Here is a 20,502-nt window from a genome sequence, read left to right on the forward strand (position 1 = left end):
ATTAGTGGTAGCCGACAGCCCGAAGCAAATACATGTAGCAAGGGATAATTGTTGTTGAAAGCTATAATATTCAGTTTCGATTTTCCAGCGTATTCAATACAACATCTCGGCTCTCGATGCGCGCCGTACTTCCTCTCTAGTGCTACCTTATCACTTATACCATATCACTTAACACAATTTAAAAATTGTTACACTATCGCAAAATTCTCTATTCTATCGGCAGCAAGTGGTTGCGAGGAGCACAGCCAAAGCAAACCCTCGCGGGGTGCCCGTGAAGCATGTCCGCGTAGGAGGGCCCAGCGACCAGCAGGGCAGCGAACGAACCCGTCGTTGTGGCTTGGAGCTAGTTGCGTAGTGCGGGGTGTGGGCCCCCAAGGTATAAGGAGACCATCTGCGCCACTGCCAGGAGCTATCTGTAGGCTACAGGCTGCATGGTGAGCGTAGCACGTATCCATGCAGGCAAGTTGAAGTGCACTCTCTTTTAGCAATTCTACCCTCCCCAGCACTAACTCACTCGTAGTAATGGATGCAAGCGCGCTCTAAATCAGAGTGAAGCCGCGGACTTGGTGGCGTTTTTTTTTGCGCTCAGTGGGATCTAAAGTGTAGCAATGTATCTAACCCCGCGATTCGATTCCCGGTGCCTGTTTGATTAGCGTTTATCGTCGAGGCTAAATCGTGTCCCCCACTTTAATGGCATCGACCCCTTCTCAGAAGGGGTCACTCCAGTTTTTACGCAGTAAAGCGCTTCTATGGATCTAAAGAGGGTTCTTCAACCAAGGGTTTTTGCGCAACGTTTGGCCCCGGGGAAGCGATTCTAGATGTAAACCCTAACCGTTCATATCTCAGATTAAGAGAGGTAAGTAAGAGAGGTAAGAAATAGAGTAAAGAGGAGTGATAGATGATTATAAGTGGGGACTTCGTCCCCAATAATATATTAGTAGTAATTCCTGGCACTGTCACATCAACCGGTTCTTGGGCTGCGATTGCGGTATAGATATTGTACGAATTTGCATATATAGGCTGCTATATTTCAGGGGAAACGTAGGTAAGATCCCCACTGTCTTATGAGGGCTGGGTGGCATTCTTTCCGCTCAGATTCGGGCAAGCCGTGAATTCACATCAGCTGCATTTTCACTCTTACCCACGTGAAGCAACTTGACAACTTTCAACTCGCTCAATGAGAGGATGGCCCCAGGTAAAGCGAAGAATGTCTACGGCGAGGTTCCGTTTTTACTCGAGGCTGCTGATCTAGCGGCAGCAAAGTCGATGGACCTGCTTTGCAACAGTTTGGTTGTCCAGCAAACCACCCAAGTCAAGACGACTACGGCGTCGCTTACGACCGTTGCGACAACGTTGCAGGCGAGTATCACGGCCCCCAGAAAGCAATCCAAGCACGATGCAAAGGATTTGCCCAGGCATGCGGTTTCCAGCTCAAGGTGGAGAGCTTCAGCAGCAAGCGGAACGGCGTCGGTAACGCGAGTACGTGTGCAAGAAGCTGAACGACCAACAGTTTTTTTCGACCAAGATGCAAGCGGTGAAGACATCGTGTGTCCTTTCTTGTTCAACGTGTGTGGGTTCAATGGGTTTTGGAAGGTGACCCGCACCAACTTCTGCCACAACCACATCAAATATGTGGGGTTTTCAAGCCGCCCAGTGGCTGTCGCCCCGTCAAGGACATGCGTAACAGAACGCAGAGACTGTTCGACCTCGCCCGACTGATCGAGTCCGATATGCTTCCGATGTACGAAGGGAGGACCGACAGGATGACGGGTCGTGCCATTGCAGACTTCTTGCTCGGTAAAGGCTACAAGCTCGGTGCATCCGCCATATCTCGCATCTAGCGCCCGATCGACGACGCCAATAGCATTGAACACCGCGTCAGCTACCAGAAGCTGGAGAGCTACTTGAAGTTGATGGCGGAGAAAAACCCAGGTTCGATCTAGCGCTTTGAGAAAGCAAGCGACGGGACTTTCGTTCGGGCGTGTTTTATCCCAAACATTGGGATACGGGTCGCTCAGATGACTAAACGATTGTTGGGTGTGGATGGCGCCCACCTCAAGGGTGAAATGAACAACTTCGGCGTATTTTTGGGTGCAACGGGCAAGGACTACAACAACCACATTCTGCCGTTCGCGTTTTCTCTCGTCCCTGTGGAGAACTACGACCACTGGGTGTGGTTTCTTGGAGTCGTCAAGGAAGCATCGGAGGAGATGATTCGCTTCACGGTTCTGTCTGACCAGTGCCGAAGGTGTCCAAGCTGGTCTCGCTGCCGCGTCGGTTCGGGTCCACGGTTACACGCCTCTTCGTCGGGAGTTACTTCGAAGGGTCGTCTCGAAGAGCCACGTCACGCTGATGATCAGCATCAGCGGCTGATCGCCATCCTGTGTCTCGACACTCACCGGGTCTCCGCTCTGTGCGCTTGTCGTCAAGCGTTGGAGTCGTTTCCTATGCTGCGTCGTTGCCACGACCACCATCCCTTCAGGTGTCCGTGGATGTCCGCAGCCGCGGCTTGGGGCGCTGCGCGTTGCATCGGCGCGTGCGCCGACAGGATGTCTTGATGTGTGCAAACTTGCTGCGCCTGCGCCGTCCTGTGTCGCTTGGTAGCGCGAGCGCCGTTACTTCGCCACCTCGATCGGCCATGGTGTTCTTCGGGTGTTCTTTCCGAAATGTGTATTTTGCGCTTATGTTGTATAAGCGCAACCTTAAGAGGGGGTAATGTAATGGCCCCAGTTACATAAGTAGGTAGATTGACAGTACATAAATGAGTTAAGTTAGCACACGGCTAGCGTGTACTGAAGGTCATCGTGATTGGCTGGATTGGGGGAGCCATACCCCATTTCAGCTAATCAGGCGTTGACTTGCATTCAAGTGGTTCACAAGAGATCAGGGTAGCCGCGCTGGTCCTAACATAAAACAGAGTGGATTTTACCCATGACTGGCTGCTTGGTCTCATTAAATCGGAGTCTAAACTAAGCTTCCTCACCGCTACGTGTAAGCCAGTGACGGGCACACACCTGACCCGTTACATACTGCCAGTCCCAATAGACGCCTGGTCGCGGACGATCTCAAGATGGCATTGCTATGCCCGACAACTTCTCGCGCGTCGGGCCCGTGCTGGTCACCATTTGCATGACCTCCACGGTCTTCACCAATTTGTACGCGGTCGTGGCCATCTACTGCGTGATGCTGCTGTCGTCCACGGGCATCAAGACCAGCAGCGACCAGGATGCGTGGTGCATGGACAAGTGGGTGATGTGCTTGTGGCCTGCGTACCGTGCGAGACCCTGCTGGATGGCCTGATCCCGGACACCTTCAACGCCACCTCCTGAATCTGCTACGTGGCGCTCAAGTGGTTGCGCGTGTGCCGGCTGCTCGGGCGTATTCATCCCCGACATCATCGGCGTGGCCGTCATTATGTACGGCATGCGCGGCCACCCAATTCCGCCGTCACCCGAGCTAAAGTTCTTGCTGACCGCGGATATGTTCGGCAAACTGAGGCGAGGCCGATGAAACCTTTGTCGCCCAGGGGGGTTCGTATAGCGCAGCCCAAGACTGTTCCCCAGGTGTAGACCCAGAGAATCGACTTGAGAGTCATCAGCAAGAAGATAGACCCAGAGATTCGCAGCCGCAAAACTTTAAACCCTGAAAATCACACTCCTTGGTTGGCGTGGGTACCTTGTGTAAAACCTGTCGGCTCGTTTGTCTTCGACGGAACGGCACTCCACCGGTTGAAAATGTAGCCTCGAAGAAGTGCGGGAGCGCACGTCTACTTCAGAACGCACCTCCACACCAAAAGGCAAAACCAGAGAATCAGATCCCCTGAAACCCAGAATATCACGAATTCAGGGTCCAGGATTTCAGTCAACTCTGGGACTTGGAACTCAGAAGACACCTTACCCAAATGCCCTCCTAGCTCGATAAAACCAACAAATACAGAGTATACAAACACTACAACTAGCCGTCACTTATTCTTTTGGACCCTTGGACGGTGGGTCACACACACACTAGGCTCACTCGAGTCTGAAATTCAGGGGCCTAGCTCCCCTGAGACTCACACAAACGCGCACCACCTCCAATAAAGGAGGAAAATACAATCACTATCAGTTACCTTCCCTTCACACAAGCAGTCAATACAAATTCCTGGAGGCGACTACCTAGCACCCCAGAATACCCTCTGGAATAATATGAAATGGGCTACCACGAGCACAGCAAGTGACCCAACTAGGATATGGAATATATGGATCACTCCAGGAAGCTCAAGGCCGTCGCTGGTCCCCACCTAACTGGACTTGAGTTTGATGGAGCCCACACAGACGGCTGTCCTTCGCCGTTGATGTGCCCTTAGCGTCCCGCGGTCGTAGTCTCGGGTCCTCCGGATTTCCGTCGGCAGGCTTGGCCGAAGTCACTTGCGCAGTACAGGGTAAAAGGAACTCTGTTTGGTTTTTATCAGCTACTTCTCTCTCTCTCTCTCTCTCTCTCTCTCTCTCTCTCTCTCTCTCTCTCTCTCTCTCTCTCTCTTCGGGCAAATATCTTCTGTTCACTATGCTCGGGATCAAATGTCTTGTCTTGAGTATACCTTGGGTTCAGCGGTCCAAACTTGCGATCGGCTTGCGAATCTATAGTCGCACGGCGTCGAAAGTGCCATTTGTGGGTCCTTAGACTTGGTTTAGTATGGTGCAGGACTCCCTCGCGACTCTTCGAAAGTATCCAGTCTGCGCATCCACAACGGTTCTTCACGGTCACGCATCACTTTGATTGCAGACTGGCTTCGAACTGACTCGAGTCCCTGAAAATCAGGTGACACTCAGGGTCATCTTCTGAAATCCTGGGAATTCTGAGGAATCTTGGGGAGCTGTGGGGATTCTTGGGTGTTGGCTTGGGAAACACTTAAGTTCAGTATAGAGAGTCTGGATTTATGGTCCAAACCCAGAGAATCATCTTTGGAACTCTGGGTCACCTGCACTCAGGGAGGTGAACTCTGGGTCATCGTGCGGCACTCTGGGTTTCCGTGCAGCACTCTGGGTAACAAGTCTGCTACATTGCAGGCCTGCGTGCATCTCCACAAAGCCACACTTTTAGCGGGTTTAGCGGCCTCCTGCGCATGATCACGGTGGTAGTGGGTTGATTCTCAGGGTAATTTGATCCTCTGGGGCACTCTGAGCCACAGCAAGATGAGGCGTACTCTGGGATACATTCTCCAGAGACACTTTGGGCCAGACTTTAGGCACTCATCGTAAGGGAAAGTCCGCGGCTGGACTGAGTGTTCACTGAAATCCTGGGCGTGCACTCCCAGGGCTCACACTTCCAGCCAGTTGGGCCCATCTGCGGTCAGACGCTGGATTCATCCCGAGAAATCATTTCTCTCCCACAGTCGTCATCCATGTCACACGGGTACAGCCGCGCCGTATCCAAGTCATCCACCAATCAGCATCCGATACAAACTCCTAGTCATCAGGTGACGGTACATCGTCGGCAATTTTCTGGGGACCGCCTCGTGTCAAAACTGTTGTTCAGGTACAATGCCGCCCCCTGGTAAGATACTACCGGTAGGCTGTGGGCTGCCTTAGAAGAGCATGGGTGGGATCGTTGTCGATTTGGTTGACACGACGAAAGCCTGCAGAGAGCTGTATAGACGAGGCTCTCGGCCTCTACGGATATTAAGTTACTACTTCTCTGGCCCACATAAGAAACAAAACTCCGGTTTTCAGGACATAACTTTTTACAAAAAAATCGTTTGGTGAAGCGCTATACCTCAACCGAAAGCTGCGCATTTGCTCCGTTTCACGCTGTGATTAAAAATCTAGCAGCAGAAAGAAAAGAGAAACACCCTCTTATCTGAAGTCCGTTTTAGGCACCATTAGTTTTTTTAGCGATGTGCCGTCAAAAATTAGCGATATTAGAAAATAAATACCACCATAATCGCGAGTGACTGCTTTATCCATATGTACGGTTGCCAATGTTGTAGCGCCTGCTGGAGACGAGTTAGAAGGGCTACAGTTTTGAGGGGTTTGTACGCACTTATCTCGACATATGCAGACCCATTTCATTTTGGCCAATCATAAGATGCAACGCGTTATTATACCCAATCATATTTGGCATGTGGTCCACATCAAATTGAGGTTTAATACCGAATGTTGTTTCTTAAGTGGGCCAGAGAAGTACATGGTATTCCGAAAAACACTGCTGCCAAAACTATCGCAATGCGCGACGATAAACATGATGTATCGCTTGTTTCGCATCTGTTAGACTCGCAAAGGTGCACTTGAACACCCAGTTTAACTTTAACCAATCAACGATCGGTAGAAAAGTAGGTTGCGCGCCCTGTTGTACCGTACTACTGTAAGTGCCCATCCAAAGTTATCAAAAATGCGAGGTGGGTACTATTTGAGGGTGGAACATGTTGCGAGGTTAACGGAGAGACTGGGAGGATAGGAGTGTGGAGGAGTCGTCAAAAAGACGAAGTCAGTTAGATTAGAGATGGTGCCTTGCCAGCAGCAGAGTTTAGATACTAGCAAAACTACACTGGTACAGACTATACAGCATAATTACTTCCTAACTAACAGCTTTGATGGGGCCTTTTCTATCAGATCATCAGCTTCCAGAGGTAGCTGGTACGATGTGCCACTATGTAAAGGTGCACACATTGACAGCCTCCTTGCATCTTTCCATCTCTTTTTCACATGCCAGAATGCATGCAATATTACAGGTCTCTGGAGAATCTCGTAGCAAGCGCCTCAGGCTTTAAAGAGTCGTCTACCAAGGAATCTCCGAGTTAGCTGCTCCGACTTAACCCACTCAGGCCTGTTGTTTTGGAAAGAAGGACTTCGCGGGTAATGCGTGGGAACACTCCCGGAGACAGCGCATGCAGCAGCAATGGTGCCAGGCGCGCCGTCCTCAGCTCTAAAAGGCCTAGAATAAAAGAAGCTCGGCACTGCAGTCATGATCCGAGAGTGCAAGCGCAAGCGGGCAGCGGATCGCAAGGAGAGCCAAGGTCCCAGTGCCAAGTCCAGCACGGAGGCAGAGAGCACGGCGACCGGAGGGCGTGAGGCCGCGGGAACCGGGTTGGAAAAGGTCACAGGGGGCCTAGCTGTAGAAGAGGAAGAAGGCCGCTGGAGATAAGGCGAGGAAGACTATTGGTGGGCTACTGGTAGAAGCCCTTCAAGCCGCCATGGCCGAGGTTGCTGCAGCGGCTATGAATACAGCACCCGCAGCGAGACTTGGTGGGCCGTGCAGCTCGCGGAGTGGCGATGGAGCGCCGGCGATTACGCCGTGGAAGCCGTTGCCGCTGTCACGGCAGATTGTTATCATGGCACTGTATCGAGGGGCCGTAGTGACGTGGGTCGAACCTCTCGCGCAACCAACCAGGCTGTAGCTCAGATATTGACGGGACTTGCAGGTCGTGCTTTCGATGGAGGCGAGCATCACATTGAGGTCGAGAAAGCTACTAATAGAACCGAGCAAGGCATACGTAGAGCCCGACTGCTGCAACCGACCAGAGTGTCACAGCCAGGGCGCATGGTCCTCGTGCCACCAAACTGGATGCTGCCATCGAATGTGAAGATACAGGCATCGAACTGGGCACATCTAACACCAATGAATCATTAGTTGGCGACGTGTATTACCCGATATACGACAGGTACTACAGTGATTGTTACAGCTAACTATGCAACGACGACAAAGATCTGGAGAGTGGCCTGTATCTACGACCGCCATAGTTCTCCTCGTGGTCCGGAGTACCGTGTCCTATGGCTCAGTTATCTGCTCGTCAACCCACGCTACTAACAACGCACTTGGGAGCCTCGCCTGCAACGGTTGGACGATGTTTTCGCCGAGTCCGGTGAGGAGAAATTCAAGGACGTCTGGCCTAATGCCGAGTTCGGCAAGCGGTCAATTGGTGCTGACGCACGAGGCTTGTGCATGTACAGTGCATTGAAGCGCGCGACCGGGCTTGATGATCGCCCAGACATCGTCACGGAGGATGATATTGACACGTTTGTTGCGGACGAACTCCGAGGCCATGGAGTGGACTTCACACGGGGCACTTTGTGGAAGGTAGTGCTGCGGTTTCGGTGCCGCCTAAGAGACGCCAGCCGAGATTTTATCTTCAAGGCCAACGCCAAAGACAACTGCACCGTTGCCGTACGGCGTGGTACACGTGAACTAGAGGAAGTGCGTCTCCACAACGGACTTTACGTTGTCGTCGCGTATAATCATAGCCTCAACGGGCATGCATTCGTGCTCAGTGTCCAAGCGAAGAAGAGCATGGTTCGGCGCATCTATGACTTGAAGGAGTCCAAGCCAGAGTCATCGGTGACGGACTGGATTACCGTCGTGGCCTATATTCGACCTTTTATTGTCTTCAAGAAAAAAGTAGTTAGTTAGGAACCGCGTTTACCTTATCGAAAATAAATTTCCCAGCAAAAACCAAATTGTGTCTGCATGGATATAGAGAATCATATGCCTTTTATAATTCGGTACAATACCAGGGAAACCTTGGTGAGGGGAAAACATTAGAGCGAACAAAAGATAAAACCCAGTTGAAAAAAACTAAAGGAACTCAATTGAGTAGGCACTCTTCATGCATTAGTTTTATTCTCGTACACTGTGTCAAAAGGCTAATTGAGCGTCAAGGGATTTCATCCTGAGCTTTGCCCTTAGTTCTCTGAACTGATGCTTGTCTAAAGCCTTAGTAATATATCAGCAACCATAATTTTGGTATTGCAGTAAGCGACGGAGAACTCGTGTCGCTCGACTTTTTCCTCCACAAAATTGTATCGAACATCAATGGGCTTCGACCTCCCGTGTAGTTCGGGGTTATAGCATATCTTAATGCAGCTTTGGTTATTCTCGTGAATAACATTGGGCTGCGTCGTGCCAAAACTTTGAGAAGAAGTTTGAGGAAAATCATCTCGTGTATGCCGTGACACAGGGCGATGTACTCTGCCTCTGTGTAAATAGAGCCAACGTGTGATGTTTGCTCGAAAGTCATGAGATAAGTCTACTCGCAAGCATAGTCACATATCCACCGACAGACTGTATCATGTCGGTGCGGTTGGATGAGATTAATGCAGTCAAAAAATATGTCCTGCAACCGAAAGAATGCCCTACCGATTTGACCATAGAAAATGCATTTTAAGTAACATAACCAAGACAGGGAGGGGTGTCACGAAAAAGGTGACAGGAATAATGTTCCCTGTCTCTAAACCAATCAACCCTTCCAGGTACGACACCCTATCTTGCACCGCAGAGCGGTGCGCTAGAACGCTGCCTTCGGCAGCGCTGGCGGGGCACCATCGTGGTTAGGCTTCCAAGGAAGGCAGACTACGGTTTGAAGTGTACCCGGGGAGCTTGTTTCATGCCGTACAGGTTCTTTAGGAGTTTACACAGTAGGTGCGCTTTACCGGGGACTTTAAAAGTTTGCGGTTGAGCCATGTAGATCTCCTCCTCTAGCAAACAGTTGGGAAATACAGTTTTTACGCCCATTTGGTGGGCTTCAAGTTCTAGCTGCGATTGTTAGAAGGCGTCTCAGTGCCTCCATTCTAATAATAGGTGCGAAAATCTCATTGTAATCAACGCCATGTTCCTGGAGGAATCCTTTGATCACTAGACGCGCGTTGAAGCGGTCAGTTCGCCTGTGCCAATATATATCACTACAAAAACCCATCGGCAGGTTATAAGTTTCATTCCTTTCGGACAGGGTACCAGTACCCTAGTTCGGTTGTCTGTATGGGACTTATATTCCGCTTTAGCTACTTTACGACACCGATTAGCGTGATCCGGCCTCATGGCTGCTCGATATGTGGTGGGCTCGATTATATACCGGATAGCTAGCAGTGTATAGAGCGGTTTTCTTCGTTGCTTTTGCTTCTGTAAATCTCGGAATTAAGGGTTACTTCCGTGCGATCGGTCGTGGCACGGGCTCGCTGATGATTTGGAGGCGATGGAGTTTCAGAGGATGTCTCTGTTCGGAACGAGAAATGTATCTGTGTCCTGTCGAGCACCACCCGAAGGAGTGGTAGCCAGCGCTTAGCTGCAGGTGATGTCGTAGCAGGTACATGCTCAATCGATTCCGTGTGGACATGCTGATCTGACTCGATCGCAGGTTTTTCTGGTGTTTCCGTTGGGTTAGTCAGGAAACGGTATTCATCTTCCTTAAATATGACATCTCGGCTGTAGATAATGGCATGGGAGTTGAGATTCATTAAGCGATATCTCTTCTTGTGGCCGAGGACGCCTAGGTACATGCACAGTCGTGCTCGAACATCGAGCTTGTCGCGGTATTGCTCTGTAGTATGAACGTACGCGCTACATCCAAACATCTTCTTGTGCTGCATGGAAGGAATGCGTTTGTACCAGAGTTCATAGGTTGCACGGACGTTAGTCTTTGAGCTAGAGGTCATGTCGATGAAGGCCGTAACATGACGGACATACTCTGCCCAGAGTGTCTTGGGAAGTTTACCATCAATTGGTAGGGCCCGTACCCGTTCCGTGATAGTTTCCATGCGACGTTCCGCAACTCCGTTCTGTTGCGGAGTGTATGCGTTGGTGAATTGTGCGTGTGTGCCATATTTCCTGAAGCTTTCGCGTTCAAGCGTTTCGTATTGCTTGGCATTATCTGCCTGGGGAACGTGGATGTCGTGTTCTTCGATAGCACACGGACGCCACTCCAGCACACCGATGTCGTGTCTGAAAATGTTCAGGGCTTTCTTTCGGAAGTCATCCTAGCATTCATTGAGCTGACTCCGGTTTTTCATCGGGAATGTGAACATGAATCGGGAATAGTCATCGATAAAGATCACGACGTAACGGCAACCAGTAAGGCTAGGCACAGGTAAAGGACCACAAAGATCTGTATGAACCTTTGCCAATGGTGCTGTAGCACGGTCAAATACTCTATTGGAATAAGAAGGGTGAGCGGTGAGACTTTGCTAGCGTGCATGCCGTACAGAAGAACAGCTGCTCCAGGTTTACAGACGCAGTACCGTCGAGTCCACGGATAGCTTGGCTCCTAGATAGATGAAGCAAGACGCGAACGTTAGGATGCCCAAGAGTTTGTGTAAAAACATAAGCGAGCGTTGTTTACCCGACATGGCAATGAGTGCCGATGCGTTCACTCCAGGTATGGCCTCGAACTGATACAGATCAATGTTGTACGTCATTGGTGCCTTGATACTAAAGCGTACATCGGTCTGCATGACGCACGTTTTGCGATCGAAGCTGAAGCGAAAGTCGTGCTTCACGGCAGCCGGGACCGAGAGTAAGCTGAAGTGTCGCTATGGGGCATAGAGTACGCCGTGAAGCATGAGCTTCTTCATGTTGCCTTTGGGGTCGATGACTTCTAGCTCAACGAGTCCAATACCTTCTATCGGGATTTGATTCTTTCCGCCGACAATGATGGAACCACCACTCGTAGAGATGTTCGGGAGCCACTGGGCTTCATGCGTCACATGGCGCCTACACCGAGAGCCAATAGCCCACGTGGTGTCCAGATCAACGTTGACTTGAGCTGTGAGACTTAGAGGCGGGGGATAATGGTGGCTACTGCAATGAGACCGGACTCGCGGCGTCCTTGTTGAAAAACCTTACGGCGGTTGCCTTCGGCTTCATCGTCGTTGCCCGAGTTGTCCTGGCGGCGTTTGCGTTTGCGGGACTTACCCTGACGGTAAATATCATCGTCAGAGCTGTCTTGGGGGTTTTGGCGTTGTCGATTCTTGCGACGATTGCCGTTGCAGTTATCACCAGCCCCATTCCCATTGCGCTTGTTCTTGTGCTTGTTCTTTAGATGTTCGCACTTTGTGTTGCCTTTGAAGACAAAGTTGACAGGCAGTTCTGAGCCACCCTTCTCATGTTCAGCCCTCGGGTCGAACAGGTATTGTCGTAGCTATTGCCTTGGCTGGGGGGAGTGTTGGGAGGCCCTGTCGCAATCAGAGCACGCTCGTCCTTGGTCGCTGACGTCTCCGGGGTACCCTTTGCCTGTGTATAGAGCTCTTGGGCTTAGAGGTCTCGCACCTTGCCCTTAATACTCTGCTTGAGGTCCGCATACGGGATGTACTTTCGTTGATCCTTCCAAATGCGGATATCGTCCGTCCACGGCTTTGTCATGGAGCGGAACAGGTAAATTGACTTCTGTCCGTTCGTCATCACCGATTAGGTGGCTGCCGACGCGTTTTTCATCGCGTTCTTAAGCTTGACGAAGAACTCGGTGAGATCCAAGCCTTCTTCGTACTTGATCTCCATCAGGTAGTGTTGGATGACGTAAAGGTTGTCATGGAAGACTGCTCCCTCAGCTGAAGCGGAAGATGTCGTAAGACGTGACGAGATTCTTGACCAGCCGAATATGACATCGTGTTCATCAGAAATGCCTTGGTCTTGACTTCCTGGTGACGGCGCTCTCGCTGGTTCAAAGGGTTGGCATTCGGGTTCTTCAACAGCTTCCGCGCTTGATGTGCATTACGGCGGTTGAACGACAATATCACGGAAAGGTCCTTGCGCTCGATCGCAGTGCCCGAGTCACCACTTAAGTCGTCGTCAGAGCCGGATTGGGGCTTGGCATTGTCGTCACTCTCGTCGTAGTCGACCGCTTCGGAGTCGCTCTCAGCCGTCTTTGCCGGCGTGCTCTTCGGCGGGTCGTCGTCGGCGGACATGTCCCTCCCGCTGTCCTTGGTGTCGTCCTCGGAGAAACCATCGTAGTCAGGCTTCGTCGCGAAGCCTCGTAGACGTTTTCCGTCGAGGGCTACGCACAAGTGAGCTTTCCAGACGTCGATGTTGTCGGCTCCGACGAGACTGGGGAAATCGTCGCTGGAGGTTTGACCTGAGCTCATAACCTGATGCCAGGTTAACGGAGACACAGGAGAAGAGGAGTATGGAAGAATCGTCAAACTATGAAGTCAGTTAGATTAGAAAGGGCGCACTACCAGCATCAGAGTTTAGATGGTTGGTTCTAGCAAAACCACAGTGATACAGACTATACAGCATAGTTACTTCCTGAATAACAGCTTCGATGGGACCTTTTGTATCAGATCACCAGCTTCCAGAGGTAGCTGGTACGATGTGACACTAACGGATGGCGCCAAATACCGTACCCTTCCCGAATTGAATACCTCCTCTCAAATCTGATAGAATTTGATTAGTATACAAAGCTATTGTACCTACGCCAATTTGTATACCTCAACAACCATACAGAGCGTTGAGTACTTTCAAATTTGCTTAAACAGCAAAGTTTATGTTAGGTTTAGCATATTAACATCTTCGGATTGGCTAAGAGATCCCTTAGAATTGAAAATCACATGATCACGGCGTCAAATACTTACAGTCTTTTATTTTAATATTTACATGTATTTTATTTTAAAAATGAAGCCGTGTGAGTATTTACTTTGTCAGGTACGGCAAACAAGATCCGGTCGTTTTTATCTTTAAAATGGCAATTATCTTCGGTGCGGTTTGTCAGTTTTGGAGCTTCACGCAAAATTACCGTAGATACCTAAAGAAAAAAATGGTTTTCGACAAAATCAACTTGCTGGAATAACACTGTCCATGAACGACGTTGTGGGCCAACTCGAACGCAACCTATGAAAGTCTCCATGGTTTGAGGACTGGCATATAAGTTGCAAGGACATCTTCAAAATAGTGTTGCAGTATATATATAGCCAGCTTGCAACAGATATCCAGAACTTGTATGCATCGGATCTACGTTGGTAGTATACCCTCTCCTATTTGTATACCTTTTTAAAATTGTCAAGTGTTCAATTGAATAGTATGCAGTATACAAATTGGCGTTTTCCGTTATGTAATGGTGCAAACATTGACAGGGCACAATTTGAGGAAGTACATGAAAGCCACCATGCATGTACTTCTGAGTGCCCATTTCATCTTGGAACAGGCGCGAGAGCTTGGACAGGCAACCACTTTCGCGCGTCTGGACTTTTAGCTGTTCGAGACTCGAGACTCGCCGGTGAGGGGGGCAACTTCCACAATTTTGCAGTTAGCAAACGCACGCGCAGTGCGCACTACTCGAGCTTCTCGAGACGATGCGTTTTTTCGGCTACGGCAAGCGGCAGACTCACGACCTCAATACCAAGCTGCCACCAGCACCAACCTTGCTGCAGACAACCGTGCCGAAGGAGACCGCCATTGTGTACACGGGGGGGGGGGGGCGCACTTTGTGTGACTTTACAGCGAGCTAAGACGCGGTTTCTAGAGGACAAGGGGCCTACGCGACTGGTTTGGTCCAAGGAGCAACGACTGGGGCTGAACTTCATTGAGATGCCTCAGGGCAGCGTGGTTGTGAAGGACGTGCCAGGAATGCGGACGGACGTGTCCCCGGGTCAAGAACTTATTGGAATTGGGAAGGTGTCGGTCGCTGGAAAGAGCTGGCAAGACGTGATCGATCTCCTTCACAATGCTCGGTCTTCCTGCGTGCTTAACTTCTCCCCACCATCATCGCTGATCGTCGTCTCAGAAGTGCTCGGGCCTGCTCGGCTGCTAGGTGTACGTCCAGGTATGGTGTTGCAATCCGTGAACGGTTCAAGCGTGATCGGGGCCATGTTGTGCGACATCATCTCTGCTCTACGTGGTGCAAGCGACGTGTCACCTGTGCGGCTCACATTTACGCCCTACCACACAGTTGTGCACTCGCGCATCCGATCTGCAAGCCTTACTGAGTCTCCGGCAGACTCCCGCGCAACGCTTCGGGACAATCTGTGTATTGGGGCAGTGATGGCAATCTTGTCTCTGTAAGTGCAAACCTGGATGAAATAAATGGCTCGCTCGACATGGTGAATGTGTAGCCGATGACATGGGTATCGCCGCACAGTACGGGTTACATAGTAGTCGACCACCACTTTCAAAAGGTACCAAATAATCAATTTCACGCAAGTTGCCATGGAGCCACTGTGGGTGCTGCAGCTGGCGGAGGACTCGCTGCTGGGGATGAGCGTCGAGGCCGAGAAGAAGCTGTTCCTGGCGGGAGCTGTGCTGTGCTTCGTAGCCATCGTAAGCGTCATTCTGTTCGGAGGAAAGGGCGACGCCAAAGCGCGTTTCCGGTGCGTGACTTTAGGAGGATTAGAGAGCGTCGAAATCGAGCTAATAACTTGGTGTGTTGGTGTGTGTATGGGTGCAGTAAGAGGTTGCTGGCTGTTCCGCGCCACGAAAAAGTAGAAGTGAGTAGATTGAGTGCTAGCTCTTGCCCTGAGGGCCACTACGATCTAAAACGGATGCCTCATCCTAATCATCGTAGGTTTCGCAACCGCTACTACCTCCACGGTGCCTCCCAAAGGTACCTTGGACGGTTGCAGCTACACGTCGCGTGTAACACTCCCCCCCCCGGTGATCCATGTCAAGTACTCAATTGCGAGTCCATGGGCTTCGGCGAGCTGACGAACAATATCTTCGTCTGCATGAGCGGTGATGAACGCTTTGACGGCTGCTGGTACGTCCTCCAGCATTACCTGCACTGGTTCCCACGAACCCTCCTGCTCGCTCAGACCTCACCATCGCACCAGCAACTTATAGCACTTTGCTGCTGCTTCGTATGAAGCACAGACGAACTTCAGGACGACGTGTCCTTCACTGTTGTGCGCCACGTGCTGCAACAGGGCCTCCGACAGCTCCAAAGAGCTATCACTGTAGAATTTCAGCCGACTGGCATGGGCTTCGCGCTCGTCGCCGGTCACAATATTCATGATCTTGAAAATCCAATTTGACGTCGCGGCTGTGACTTGCACAGATCCACACCATCGCACTCGAAGCTTTGAGCGCGAATGCGCCCACACGCCTGCGTACAGCACGTAGTCACCTACTTTGAATTGAGCCATCCGGGTGCCTTGCTTCTGCCCCCATGTTTGGCGACCACGAGCGCGAACGTTTTGGTTGGCTTCAACCATCCGCTTATGCATCTGCTCCAGTGCAGCTTGCAGCTTCTCGATTTGAAGACGGCGATTCTGCTGGATCTCCTCTAGTGGCGCAGGCGAAGCCGACTGAGGAACAGCAATCGGATCGAAAGGCGACATCGCTTTGATACCAGTCATCGCAGTGATTGGTGCCACTCCTCGCAGCCAGTAAGACGGCGAATTATTCAGCACCATTTGAACCAACTTGATATTTTTCGGCCATTCCGTTGTGGCAATGCGCCATTCCGAGAGAAGTGACCTCGCGCACCTGAGCACCTCCCGCATCACAACCTGGACGGTACCGTTAGCCCAGGGACAGCGGGCTGTCGTAAAGGGATGGTGTGCTCCTAGCAAATGCTCCCGTGCTTTGATCACGCGGTTTTTAAAGTGCGTGCCCTGGGCACCCACCCAAGTGTGACAGACGCCGAAACTAGCAAATCAGTCAATCAGCGAGACCTAGGTCGTGTTGGCTGTAGCAACTTCGCACGGGATCAGCCAGACGAAATGAGACGCTTCATCCTTGAGCACTAAAACATATTCCTCGCCAGTGAAAGACTGACCCAAGTGCAAGTAGACTCAATGAAGGACTTCGTTAAGTTTTTCGCCGTGTATCCCTTCACCCAGCGGTCTGGGGTTTGGCGGGCCGCCCGAAACACTTGCACAGTACAAGCAACGAGTCATGAACAGGCTAACATCCTTCTCCAGGCAAAGTGCTCACGAATTGAAGCCAGATTCACGTCCACAGACCGATGGCCAGCCGCGCCAAGATGTCCAATGATACACACGCGCAGTTGAAGATCCGACGCTGAGTCTGGTAGCCACAACCTGCCGCTGCTATCACGGCACACTTGCATATCATCGTTTCGGAACCCTGGAGGTGCTCGCTTCCCACGTTGGCTCGCGAGGATGACCTCAATCGTCGGCCATTCAAAAGTAGAGTCGAGCTGAGATGAGACTGGGAAAACCGTGTGGCGTATCGCGCACACTGTAGTGAACGATGAACCCCATCTGCCGAGAAGATCAGCCCACACATTGGAGTCCCCTGCAATATCATGAATCTCATACCGGAATCCCATCAGGATTTGAGACCACCGATGCAATTTGTCGGTGGTGTACTTGGGAACCAAGGCCATCACCGCTGTAGGAGCAAATATGAACCTCAAATTGCGGTGATCAGTGAAAAGTAGGAATCCGTCCGCGCGCTGAACCAGATAGTCAGCTCGTTTACACGTCTCCCCTATCGCGTAAGCCTCTTTCTCCACAATGGCCCATCGTTTGGCCGCACCAGAAAATGTTCCACTTATCATCATCAGTGGTTCATGGTGCTGCTCGCTGAATTCGCGACTTAGGTGCTCGTGAGTAACGTGGTTAATCGCTGCGCCCCAGTGCAGATCGCTCACATCTGAAAACACATAAAGCCGCTTCTCGGGATCAGGGTGAGTAACTTGCAGCGCGTTCTGCAAAGCTCCACGTCATGCTTCCAGGCACGCTTCTTCATCTGTTCCCCAGACAATTGTAGCCAACTGTACCCCTCGCACATTGGCCTTCTTGCGACCACCCCTGGCCGTGTAGACTTTCTCTAGGAAAGTGATGAGGGGCTCGACCAGTTTGTTATAAGCGGGGATCGACATCCTCATCCAGTTAAGCGCACAAACGAATTGCTGGAGCTGCTGACCAGTGACTGGTGATGTAAAAGCTTGCAAAGCAGCAATTCTCTCAGGGCCATGCTTTACACCATCGCCCGACGCCTCGCGCAGAAAAAACTTGCACTTGCGAGGGTTCAGCTTTAGCCCACGCTTCACGCAGATCGCCAGCACGTTCCGTAGCAAAGCGGAGTAGCCTAACAAATCGTCAATCCAGATGAGCAACCATTTGTTGTGAACATCGGCAAACATGACCTGCACAGTCGCCTGCACGTGCGTCACGCTGTTCGTTCCCCCTATTAGCACTCTGGTGGGTGAAATTACACCTTCTTTAGTGAGGATCGAGCAAATTTCCTGGCACGATGGAGCTGTTCCGAACTGCCAGAAACCCTGCATAAAATCATGGCTCAAGTAGTACTTGGCGCCTCGCAGCCTGTCAAACTCTACTTCGAGGATAGGCATTGGCCACGTAGTTGGCTCCACTTGCTCGTTAGGTCCTCCGACATCGACAGTCATACGAAAGTTGCCAATCCCTGGTTTGTTGATTACCAAAGGCGGAGAGCACCATCGACTCGACGGGTTTCGGTAGCACAGGCCCCGTCTCCAGAAGTTCCTTGACATGCTGCGCTAGAAATTCTCGGTGCTCTCGCGAGTAGCGCCGAAGCCGACAGCGAAACGGCTTCGCGCCCGGCTTGAGCTTTATCTCCATTGGGGGCATATCTACTACTTACCCAGCTCAAAGCAATGGCTTTTACCATATCTTCAAGTAAAATCTCTAGTTCATCAATGCAGGCCGAAGGGGCGTCCATAATTCTTACTTCTTGGACTTGCTCTCGTAACGCAGCGGCCACTTCAGCGTCTGACAGACTTCATGCTGCCACCGAGCTTGAAAAGTAAGCCTTGCTCTCCATGGCCTTGAGCGCCTCCTCTTCGGGTGAAGGTTGCAATCCAATCGCTGCTGCCTTTGCCGGTGCAGTGCTAGGCTCGCGGGCAACCGGTCCCGCGAAATCATACTCAGATTGTAGACGCTGGGCGTGCGCAAGCAATTGAACAGGATCATAGCCCAATCGAGCCATCACTTCATCAGCCACAAGCACATCACCGACTCCCTCAGGAAGCGTGCCGACCCAGCACTTTACGCGCCGCAACACCAATGGTCCTCCTGGGGTATCAAACTTAAAATCAATATCAAATTCCTCACGAACTAGGGAGAAGGACCCCCCAACCCCTTCAAAAAGGCCAGGATTCTCCGAATCGCGGTTGGCCAACTCGCTGTCTGTTTTTCGAAGTTTCTCCAGTATTTCTGGTCGAATGAGCGTGACCCCAGCTCCACTATCCAACGTCACGGTGGTGTTAACTAGTCCATTTACTTGAGCTGGAATAGGCGAGCGCTTTACCAGCGGCTCTGAGACAGCCGCATCGGAGTGAGTTACCGCGCCAATTGGAACCTCGCGAACCTCTTTGCGCCCCGTGCGCTGCTCGTAGATAGTTTTTGCCTCCTGCGCATTCGCTACGTCCGGAGACTGGAATATACCATACGTCAGGCCTCCGCACTTGAAACACGCGTGCGACTTCGCCTTCATGCCCGGCCTCGTTGGTTGGGACTTCTTCTCATACGAGGTGCGCGCATCCGGCTCACTCCTCGCTGGTTGACTCGCTGCTGTAGCCGCCTTGATTGTATTAGCAGCTAGCTTGGCAAACACTCGGGACGGACCGCTATTCTGCTACGCGTGAGACCTCGACGCACTAGCTGCTGGCGCAGCCAACAGGATATGAACCTCATATTACATGAACTCTTCGAGCTGCGGCGTAAGCCACTTCACAAACACCTGCACATCGCGCTTGACCGGCTTGTACGGCGGGCGCGAGAGATAATCCTTGATCGTAGCCTTAAGGTGGTCGCAGGGCGTTGGTCAGGTAGTCCACTACGGTCTTGGGTCCTCGTGGATAATATCCTCCATATTCAGATCATCCAGAATAGCATAGAAGTCGGCTAGCAGCTTCGATAGTCGAGAGCTAGTGTCATTCAACCCCACGTCCATAGCCAACGACCGCACCGGCTGTTGCAACTTCTTGTACGCCGTGAAGTCAAGTTTTAGAGCCTACAAAATACTAGTTCCAGCTATCCACAGTAACATCACTTGGGTTCTTGAACAACTCAAACCGACACACCCGAACAAAAGTCCCCTGCTCGATGCAGGCACCCAGTGGCATTATAAACACTCGCGTCTGGGTCCCTTGATTCAGTGCCTCTACCCGACGTTTGTAGACCATGTAGCTATCCATGAACTCGCATTTCTCCTTCTTGGTGCTACCACGGTACATCGGAGGCACGGGCATATTGGCGTCAGTGGCCAACATAACGGTGGGCTCGGGGGCCGAGCGTGCTGCCTCTGCCTCTGCGCTCGCCGACGAACAGGCCCCACCTTGCTTCGATGTGGGGGCGGACGACTTCAGCCAAATCTTCACTCTACCTCTCTTGGCGACCCATGGCCTCCTCCTCAGCTTTCAGCAGTCGAAATGGTTCTTGAAAGTGCTGGCGTTGCTCGTCCATCTGCTTGCGAATATCTTCTTGCTGTTGCTTCAAGTCCAACTGCTGGTCATACTGCTGCTGCAAGTACTCGGAAGTTTTGGCAGCGATTTCACCTTGCTGCCGACGGACCTGGTTGATCTGTTCAGCCGCAGTGTGGTGAGCAGCGGCTGAAGTGCGCGCGAGCTCGTTCAGTTGCTGCTTGGTCTCGTCTCCTGCCTGCCCGCGGTGGACAGCCATTCTGCGAGTGGTCTCCTGCGTGACCACGTCTCCTTCTCCTCCTTGACTCGGCACCATCGCGACAGCCGCGGTGGCAGCTAGGTGGGGATCAGTTCCCCCTTCTTCATCGAAGTCGGGCTCCATGCCCAAAGGAGCTAAAGAATTCATTGTTCCGCGCCACGAAAAGGTAGAAGTGAGTAGATTGAGTGCTAGCTCTTGCCCT

At 51.5% G+C, this 20,502-nt stretch overlaps 6 protein-coding genes across 6 annotated transcripts; 2 read left to right on the forward strand and 4 right to left on the reverse strand.

Annotated features, from left to right (window-relative positions):
- Nucleotides 1–3,081: 3,081 nt before the first annotated feature.
- PHYSODRAFT_250293 (hypothetical protein) lies at nucleotides 3,082–3,510 on the forward strand (the record flags this gene model as incomplete). The annotated part of the gene is made up of 2 exons (XM_009521047.1): nucleotides 3,082–3,245; nucleotides 3,351–3,510. 2 exons carry the CDS (start codon nucleotides 3,082–3,084, stop codon nucleotides 3,508–3,510), a joined length of 324 nt encoding a protein of 107 aa, XP_009519342.1.
- Nucleotides 3,511–10,967: 7,457 nt separating this feature from the next.
- PHYSODRAFT_325210 (hypothetical protein) lies at nucleotides 10,968–12,821 on the reverse strand (the record flags this gene model as incomplete). The annotated part of the gene is made up of 7 exons (XM_009521048.1): nucleotides 10,968–11,008; nucleotides 11,084–11,234; nucleotides 11,292–11,506; nucleotides 11,587–11,776; nucleotides 12,010–12,126; nucleotides 12,193–12,287; nucleotides 12,329–12,821. The coding sequence occupies 7 exons, from the start codon at nucleotides 12,819–12,821 to the stop codon at nucleotides 10,968–10,970; spliced, it is 1,302 nt and encodes a 433-aa protein (XP_009519343.1).
- A 1,206-nt stretch (nucleotides 12,822–14,027) lies between these two features.
- PHYSODRAFT_296264 (hypothetical protein) lies at nucleotides 14,028–14,736 on the forward strand (the record flags this gene model as incomplete). Its single annotated transcript, XM_009521049.1, has 2 exons — nucleotides 14,028–14,132; nucleotides 14,176–14,736. The coding sequence occupies 2 exons, from the start codon at nucleotides 14,028–14,030 to the stop codon at nucleotides 14,734–14,736; spliced, it is 666 nt and encodes a 221-aa protein (XP_009519344.1).
- A 557-nt stretch (nucleotides 14,737–15,293) lies between these two features.
- On the reverse strand, nucleotides 15,294–15,812 carry PHYSODRAFT_311193 (hypothetical protein; the record flags this gene model as incomplete). Its single annotated transcript, XM_009521050.1, has 2 exons — nucleotides 15,294–15,470; nucleotides 15,498–15,812. The coding sequence occupies 2 exons, from the start codon at nucleotides 15,810–15,812 to the stop codon at nucleotides 15,294–15,296; spliced, it is 492 nt and encodes a 163-aa protein (XP_009519345.1).
- A 2,971-nt stretch (nucleotides 15,813–18,783) lies between these two features.
- Nucleotides 18,784–19,092, reverse strand: PHYSODRAFT_379080 (hypothetical protein; the record flags this gene model as incomplete). The annotated part of the gene is made up of 2 exons (XM_009521051.1): nucleotides 18,784–18,921; nucleotides 18,979–19,092. Coding segments are annotated over 2 exons (252 nt in total), but the record flags the coding sequence as incomplete, so codon positions are not given.
- A 908-nt stretch (nucleotides 19,093–20,000) lies between these two features.
- On the reverse strand, nucleotides 20,001–20,357 carry PHYSODRAFT_250340 (hypothetical protein; the record flags this gene model as incomplete). Its single annotated transcript, XM_009521052.1, has 1 exon — nucleotides 20,001–20,357. One exon carries the CDS (start codon nucleotides 20,355–20,357, stop codon nucleotides 20,001–20,003), a length of 357 nt encoding a protein of 118 aa, XP_009519347.1.
- Nucleotides 20,358–20,502: the final 145 nt, after the last annotated feature.

Source organism: Phytophthora sojae, assembly GCF_000149755.1.
Source record: "Phytophthora sojae unplaced genomic scaffold PHYSOscaffold_2, whole genome shotgun sequence".
NCBI classification, from domain to species: Eukaryota; Oomycota; class Peronosporomycetes; order Peronosporales; family Peronosporaceae; genus Phytophthora; species Phytophthora sojae.